This window comes from Monodon monoceros, unplaced genomic scaffold, assembly GCF_005190385.1.
Source record: "Monodon monoceros isolate NGI ecotype Baffin Bay Population unplaced genomic scaffold, NGI_Narwhal_1 Contig338_ctg1, whole genome shotgun sequence".
NCBI classification, from domain to species: Eukaryota; Metazoa; Chordata; class Mammalia; order Artiodactyla; family Monodontidae; genus Monodon; species Monodon monoceros.
Window position 1 is genome coordinate 1 of NW_021699314.1, and position 7959 is coordinate 7959.

At 62.3% G+C, this 7959-nt stretch overlaps 2 gene segments (V, D, J or C); both read left to right on the forward strand.

Moving 5' to 3' along the window:
- Positions 1-3: 3 nt before the first annotated feature.
- On the forward strand, positions 4-4112 carry LOC114905174 (the record flags this gene model as incomplete). The annotated part of the segment is given in 5 exon segments: positions 4-406; positions 670-987; positions 1150-1482; positions 3643-3758; positions 3843-4112. Coding segments are annotated over 5 exon segments (1179 nt in total), but the record flags the coding sequence as incomplete, so codon positions are not given.
- A 1707-nt stretch (positions 4113-5819) lies between these two features.
- The window catches only part of LOC114905037, a 3670-nt gene continuing 1530 nt past the window's right edge, over positions 5820-7959 (forward strand). Inside the window, 2 exon segments of the C gene segment in view lie at positions 5820-5859; positions 7472-7955. Of these exon segments, the coding sequence occupies positions 5820-5859; positions 7472-7955 (524 nt within the window).

Genomic DNA, 7959 nt, shown 5'->3' on the forward strand with positions numbered 1-7959 from the left:
GTGAGCCGGGCTCCTCCCGCGGCCGGGGGCGGGGTCAGGCCAGGCGCAGCTGATGCCTTGTCCTTCTCTGCAGTGGTGGAACCTAAGCCACCCAACGTGGGCATCTTCATGCCCCCCCGAGACGCTTTCTCCGGCAACCCCCAGCGCACGTCCAGGCTCATCTGCCAGGCCACAGACTTCAGACCCAAGCAGATCTCCTTTTCCTGGTTTCGTGATGGAAAGCGGGTGGAGTCTGGCATCAGCGAAGGCCCAGTGGAGACTGTACAGTCCTCGCCCGCGACCTTCAGGACCTACAGCATGCTGACCATCACGGAGAGCGAGTGGCTCAGCCAGAGCGTGTTCACCTGTGAGGTGGAACACAAAGAGGGGATCTTCCAGAAGAACGTGTCCTCAGTGTGCGGCACCCGTGAGTGCAGCCCCCGGGCTGGGTGGGGACCCTCACACAGGTCTGCATACACCGCTCCCGACGTGCCAGCAGCGTCCTGAGCCTTGGCTTCTCAGAGCGGCCCAGGGCAGGGAGGGGCTGTGTGCGGGGCAGCTGGGGGCCCACTGTCCCCCTGCAGCGGGACCCTGGGCTCACGAGGGACGCAGCCAACTCGGCGCCTGCTCTTTGGGCTGCACTGTTCCTCCGCCTGATTTCACTCCAACCAACTCTCTTCCCACCTCCAGCCCTGTCCCCCGACATCAGGATCTTCACCATCCCCCCGTCGTTCGCTGGCATCTTCCTCACCAAGTCAGCCAAGCTTTCCTGCCTGGTCACAGACCTGACCACCTATGAGAGCCTGAGCATCTCCTGGACCCGCCAGAATGGCGAGGCCCTGCAGACCCACACCAACGTCTCCGAGAGCCACGCCAATGGCACATTCAGCGCCATGGGTGAGGCCTCTGTCTGCGTAGAGGAATGGGAGTCTGGAGAAAGGTTCACGTGCACTGTGACCCACACAGACCTGCCCTCGCCACTGAAGCGCGACATCTCCAGGCCCACAGGTGAGCCTGCGCTGGCCTCCTTCCCTCCGCCCCGGGCTCTCCCATGGTTTCTGGGGTCTGAGGACAACGAGGCGGGACCAGGAGAGCCCCTGCGCTCCCCGTCGTCCAGGACGGATCCCTCTCGCCCACGACCCAATCTCACCACCGTGTCTCCCCCCACAGAGATCGCCAAGCACATGCCGTCCGTGTACGTGCTGCCACCAACGCGGGAACAGCTGAGCCTGCGGGAGTCCGCCTCCGTCACCTGCCTGGTGAAGGGCTTCTCGCCCGCGGACGTGTTCGTGCAGTGGCTGCAGAAGGGGCAGCCCATGTCCTCCGACAAGTACGTGACCAGTGCCCCGGCTCCCGAGCCCCAGGCCCCCGGCCTCTACTTCGTGTACAGCATCCTGACGGTGAGCGAAGAGGACTGGAACAGCGGGGAGACCTACACCTGCGTCGTGGGCCACGAGGCCCTGCCCCACATGGTGACCGAGAGGACCGTGGACAAGTCCACCGGTAAACCCACCCTGTACAACGTGTCACTGGTCATGTCCGACACAGCCAGCACCTGCTACTGACCACCCGGCCACCCGCTCAGGCCGGGGTCAGAGCCCCTGGGTGACCGTCGCTGTGTGTGTGCATGCGTGTGTGAAACTAACCGTGTCAGTGGGTGAGATGTTGCATTTTATAAAAATTAGAAATAAAAAGATCCATTCAAAAGATGCTGGTTGTGAGTGAGCAGTGCTCTCCCCGCGGGGGCCATGGCTGTGCTGCCCCCGCCCAGCAGACCGCCCTCCCCCACCACCCTCGCCCCCGCCTCCACACAGGCCTCCGACCCACCCCTGGAAGCCCTGGTGCCCCTTGCAGAATGCTCACAGCAAGCCAAGCCTATACTCACTGCTCCTCTAGCTGCTTCTACAGCCACACCGGGGGCACACGGGTGTGCAACACATGCACACGCATGCACGCACACAGCCACATACATACATGCAGAGACACACATGCATGTGGGCATGCACACAGAGAGACACATGTGTGCATGCACACGCACAGGCACGGACACACAGGCAGGCACACACATGGACAGAGACATGGATGCATGTGACACAGACACATATGTGATGGACATGGGCACACACACACACAAAAACATGGACACATGCACACGTGGACACACAGAGACAGATACACAGGTACACGCACACTCACACATGCACGCACAGTCACAGGCACACATAGGCACGTGCACATGGGTGCTCACACAGACACACCTGCATGCTCATGGACAAGTCGTGGGCACGCAGACACATGCTGAGACATGCACACACAGACATATGGACACACACACACCGATGTACTCGTGCTTGTGCACACTCACGAACCACGGCACATGCACAGGCTTGCACACACGGACACAGATGCCGACCCTCACCACTCGGTGCCTTTTGGCAGACGCGCCTGCCCCCTCCGGCGGTGTTACTCTGCACCACTCTGGCTGCCGGGCGTCACGCCCAAGCTCTGCTTGTCCTTCTGTCTCAGCTTGGGGGTGTGCCCACGGGCCGGCCCATCCTGGACTCCTGCCATGGCCACCATCCCCAGCCCCAGGGTAGCGGGCTCCGAGGCCCACCATGGCCCGGCCAGCTGCAGTTCCTCAGGATGGCGTGGGCCCATGCCCCGGAGGGGTGCCTCTCCCGGTCCAGGCCCTTGTGAGGGCGGCAGCGCCCCCATCCCCTCCCCCTGTGAAGAGGCAGCGAGAGGCTGTCCCAGGAGGGGCCTCCTTGGAGTAGGAAGCTGCAGGGGCCCTGTCTGCAAACACTGGCCTGGAAATGGTGGGCACAGAGCCGGGTGGGCAGGGAGGGAAGCGGGGGCCGAGCAGGTCTCCTGGGTCCAGCACACCACCGCCCCTCCAGGCCGCCTCCCGACCCTCCCGGGCTCCTGGCCCTTTAGGGGCCTGAGCCCCAGATGACCCCAGGGTCTCTCAGTGCGGGGGCTGCAGACCCCACAGAATGTCCTCCACCTGTCGTCCTAATGTCTCCCTCCCTGGGGGCTCAGGGTCTGTCTGGCCCCTTGGTCCCCCAGCCTTGAGTGCTGGTGGGGCAGACAAGCCAGCCAGCGCCCCACACGGCCTCCCCCGTGTGCCATTGGCCCCAAGAAGGAGAGGGAGGGAGGCTGGAAGGACAGGCCCCTCGGCACAGACAGCCATCTGCCCCCGGGGCTGGTCCTCACTGGCCGCGGGGCCCACCCCCTGCCTCTCAGCCCCAAGTGGCCCTACGACCTCCAGGGGAGTCCAGGACACCAGGGGCCACTCCACTGGCCCTGGCACAGGCCGCACCCCGTGCATACTGTGCTGCTCGGTCGTGCTCTCTGCCACCCCAGGTCTCCTGGGACAAGGTGCTTGGGGTCGCCTCTCTGCTCAGCTTGGGCCACACCCTGCACCTGCCCGGCCCGGATCAGGTGGTCAGTGGCCTGCCGTGCCTGCCCGAGACCCCGCCTGGCAAGCCCGGGAGCTCCCAGCCCCACAGCAGGGCTGGCGCGGGAGTGCACGTGCCCTCCTGCCCACCCACCTGCTTCTGCCATGCCCCCAGCGCTCCCGGTGGCCGCATGGCCGAGGGGCAGACAGGGTGGGCCCTGCGGGCGCCACGGCCGAGCTGACCCACTGTGCCATGTCTCCTGCAGAGGGCGAAGTGAGCGCCGAGGAAGAAGGCTTCGAGAACCTCAACACCATGGCCTCCACCTTCATCGTCCTCTTCCTCCTGGGCCTCTTCTACAGCACCACGGTCACCCTGTTCAAGGTGGGCTGCCTGGCCGCGAAGAGCGGGTGGCACACGACCCCCGGGGACCCCCACCCCCACTCACGTGGTCTCTGTCGCCTGCAGGTGAAGTGACGGCCAGCCAAGGACCTGGGGGACCAGAGACGGAACGAGAGGGGAGCCGCCTTGGGGCCAGGGGGTCTGCGTGGCTTGTCCACTTGTACTGAAAGCTTCCCCGTGTCCCTCTCCAGCTTCGAGCTCTAAGAAACCAGCTTCTCCCGACGTGGCCAAATGCCGTGGCCAAGCATGGAGCCCACAGCCGTGGGCTCTGCCCGGCCCTGCTTTGCAATGTCTCGCTTGTGGCCTTGAAATAAATATGTACATTTTATCTTGTGATACTGCTTCCTTGTGAAGGGTTTTTCTCAAGCCACACTCCTGTGTGCTGTGTATCTCGAGAGCTGACCCCAATTCCAAAGGACTCTTTGGAAAGGGCCGTCCGTCTCCTCCCAGGCCCATAGGGGACGTGCCAGGCTGGGTCTCAGGGCTGGTCCAGAGGAAGAAAAACAGCTGAGCTGGAGAGGACCCCCGGCCTGGTCTCCCAGCGCAGCCTGAGCTGGGGCCCCTGTGTGCATCAGCGGGGACGCCGCTACGAGCCCCGCGTGAGGCCTTGTCACTCTGTCTCTGTTCCTAGCAAGCCCAGCCACAGGAGGGCTTGTCCGACCTTGGGAGTGCCTGGTGTGTGTGGGTGGGACTCAGGAGGGGCGCCCGGCACGTGTGCAGCCGCTGTGTGCCCTGCAGGAGCGCAGGCCCTCACCCACTGCCCAGCAGACAGTGACGGAGCTCGGAAGCGGGCGCAGAGGTCTCGGGTGAAACAGCCGGGAGAGACACAGAGGAAAGGCCCAGAAAGGGGGACAGCTGGCAGGAGGTAGGGGAGCCAGGGATTAGCGCTCGGAGACGGGAGCTGAGCCAGGCGATGCAGAGAAGTCCGGGCCAGCTGTGGCAGCAGGCAGTGGGATAGGAGAGGAGGCACAGGGACCAGAGGAGGTGGCCCAGGTGAGGGCAGTCTGGGAGCCATCTCCCCTGGGAGGCAATTTCAGGGTGCTGGGGGCCCACAGGGGTGGCAGGGGCTTGAAGAGGCGACTGCCTAAGAGAGCTGGCAGTGGACACGGGTCCCCAGAGAAACCCTTCCCCTGGCAGTGGGCTCCCGGTGCATATTTCTGATTAAACGGTGCCCTTTGCAGCCCACACTGTCAGGCTGTGGGACATTCAACGAGGGGTCCCACAGAGCACAGCCACCCCCAGTGGGGATGGGGGGGTTCTCATGCAGGCCACGGGGCTGACAACTCAGGACAGCACCTGTAGGAGTGTCTGAGGGCTGTCACAACAAAGAACCACAGGCCAGGCTTAAACAACAAGTTCATTCTCTCACAGCCTAGAGGCTGGAAGTAAGATCAAGGTGCCGGCACGGCTGGTCCTTCCGAGGCTGTGACAGGATCCGTTCAGTGCTCCTGGGGTTGCCAGCTCCTATTTCCTATTTGAACTATTTGGATCTATTTCAGTTTTAGCTTATCAACTGCTCGTTTATATTCATTTTCAAAGTAAATATTTAAGAAAGTAAATCGTCTTAGGTGCACTTTATCAGTGCATTCGTATAATGTTCTAATGGGGTGTTCCTTCAAGGTAATTAATCCCAAACCATCCTCCGGTGCCCCGAAGCTCTGTTTTCACTATGAGTGTGCCCACAATCTGTAGCCGGTCGATTTTCTCTTCGTGACTAAGAAACACTCTGGTATTCTGATACGGTTGCCCTCCTTTCAGTATTTTTCAAGACCACTTTGCAGGTATCCAGCTTAGGACAGATTTTAGGTGAAATGTGTGCATTCGTCATGAATTATTTCAGTTAACCATGTTGGTTGGTGGATTGAGGAGACGCAGGCGGGTGTGAGTCCGGAAGGACTCAGGACGCTTTGGAAGGGCCGTCTCTGTTCTGAGTCATCGGCCCAGCCAGCATCTTAGTGGAAGGAGCTCCCGTGGAGGGTCCGAGAGCGGGTGCCTCCAGGCCCGCCATGGCTGGGGGTCTCCTGGGACCGCCCGGAGCAGGGGATGGCAGTCCTGGCTTCTGCCACCGGCCAGTGGGCTAGTGGTGAGTCAGCCATTTTTAAGGGATTTGGAGGAATTCTTCCAGGCCAAAGACTCCCCGGGACTGCCAGTGACCGGGAGCTTGGAAAGGTAAGAGAAAGGCTGCCAGCACTGCCAGATTTGCGGCTCCGGGAAATCTGTATGAAATGTTTTTGTTTTCACTTGAAGGGGAATCAGTCTTTGACTATCGCCTGTGTGGGTCCGGGTGCTTCACACACCAGGGCACCCCTTAACGTGTCCTCGCTTAAGCGGGAAAGGCGGCTCTGGGTTTTAGATCGTTGCTGTGCACTGGAAAGCAGCCTCCGCTTTCTGCAGAGCTTTGGGATAAAGAGCACAACTGTGCGCGGCAATTCACATAAAATGCGTTTCCCGTCATTGTTAATGAGGATTTTTCCTGGAGGGGATTTTGTCAAGTCGGACTCATTTGAGACTTGGGCGTGAGAGGAATTGGGGCCACAGGCATGTGCCTGGGAAGGCCAAGGCGCCGAGGGAAGCGTCCCCGAGGCTCTCCTCTCCCCGGAGAAGCCACGCTGCCCATTCCAGAGAGCCTGGGACCGTCCTTCTGATGATGGCAAATGAGCCTAGGCTCTTGCAAGATGCTTTAGGGAATGTAAAGTCGCCAGCAAGCATTATCCCAGGTAGCCGAGGAAGGTGGTGGCTGACACTGCTGGGAGCCGAAGCCGGCCGGGCCCGGGGCAGGCACGGAGGAATCGGGTGCCCAGTGGGAAGGGGAGGGCAGGGACTCCGGGGAGAGGAGAGAGCAAGGGGCACAAAGGGACCTGACCCCGGGCCCAGCCCAGCTGTGCGGAATTCCTGGACCGGGTGCCTTAGCCGAGGCAAGTGGGTCTGGTGCTTTCTGGCTAGAACCACTGGGCTTTCAGGACTCTGCAGGGCTACCCTGGGCTGCCCATAGCAGGCCTCAGCTGAGCTGGACAAAATCGGACTGAACTGGGCTTTCTGAGCTGAGCTGGATTGGACTGAGCTGAGCCGGGCTTAGTGGGGCTGAGTGGGGCTGAACTGGGCTGAGCTGAGCTGGGCTGGGCTGCGCTGCGGTGGTCTGAACTCGACTGAACTGGGCTGAGCTGGTCTGAGCTGGGCTGAGCTGGGCTGAGCTGGGTTGAGCTGTGCTGAGCTGGGCTGTGCTGGGCTGAGCTGAGCTGAGCTGAGCTGGGCTGAGCTGGGCTGAGCCAGGCTGAGCTGGACTGAGCTGGGCTGAGCCGGGCGGAGCCAGGCTGAACTGGATGAGCTGAGCTGGGCTGGGCTGGGTTGAGCTGAGTTGAGCCGAGCTGGGTAGAACTGCACTGAACTGGGCTGAGCGGGGCTGAACTGGGCTGAGCTGGGCTGGGCTAACCAAGGGGGACTGAGAAGGGTCCCGCAGAAGTGGACTGGCTGGGCTGGCTCGACTTGGACGAGCTGCTTTGGGAGGGTTTAACCTAAGCTGAGCCCTGGGAGTCACGCTGGGCCGTCCTGGCTGCTCTGGGCCGACCTCAGTGACCTGCTTGTGCTGAGGGCCGGTGGAGCTGAGTCTGCATCAGCCTCACCGATGACCTTCAGACCCTCCCTCTGACCCCAGACCCCCAGGCTGGGCCCAGTGTGGCTGAGCCAGGGGCAGTAAGGCCGCACCGGCTCCACTGTCCCAGAGGGAAGGCGGGGCCGCCCGGACCTCCGACCTACCGGCAGGGCACGAGAGACACTTCTCACGCCCCCTTTCTCTTTTGTCCTCTCTCTCGGGTCCTCAGGGAGCCCGTCTGCCCCGATTCTCTTCCCCCTGGTCTCCTGCGTGAACCCCCTGTCTGATGAGAACCCGGTGGCCCTGGGCTGCCTGGCCCGGGACTTCTTGCCCAGCTCCATCAGCTTCTCCTGGAGCTACAGTAACAGCACCGGCATCAACAGCCTGAACATCCACAGCTTCCCGGCCGTCCTGCGGGAGGGCAAGTACGCGGCCTCCTCCCAGGTGCTCCTGCCTTTCTCAAGCATCCCCCAGGGCTCCGAAGAGCACCTGCTGTGCAGAGTCAAGCACCCCAACGGCGACCGGTCCCTGTCAGTGCCTGTCCCAGGTGAGCCGGGCTCCTCCCGCGGCCGGGGGCGGGGTCAGGCCAGGCGC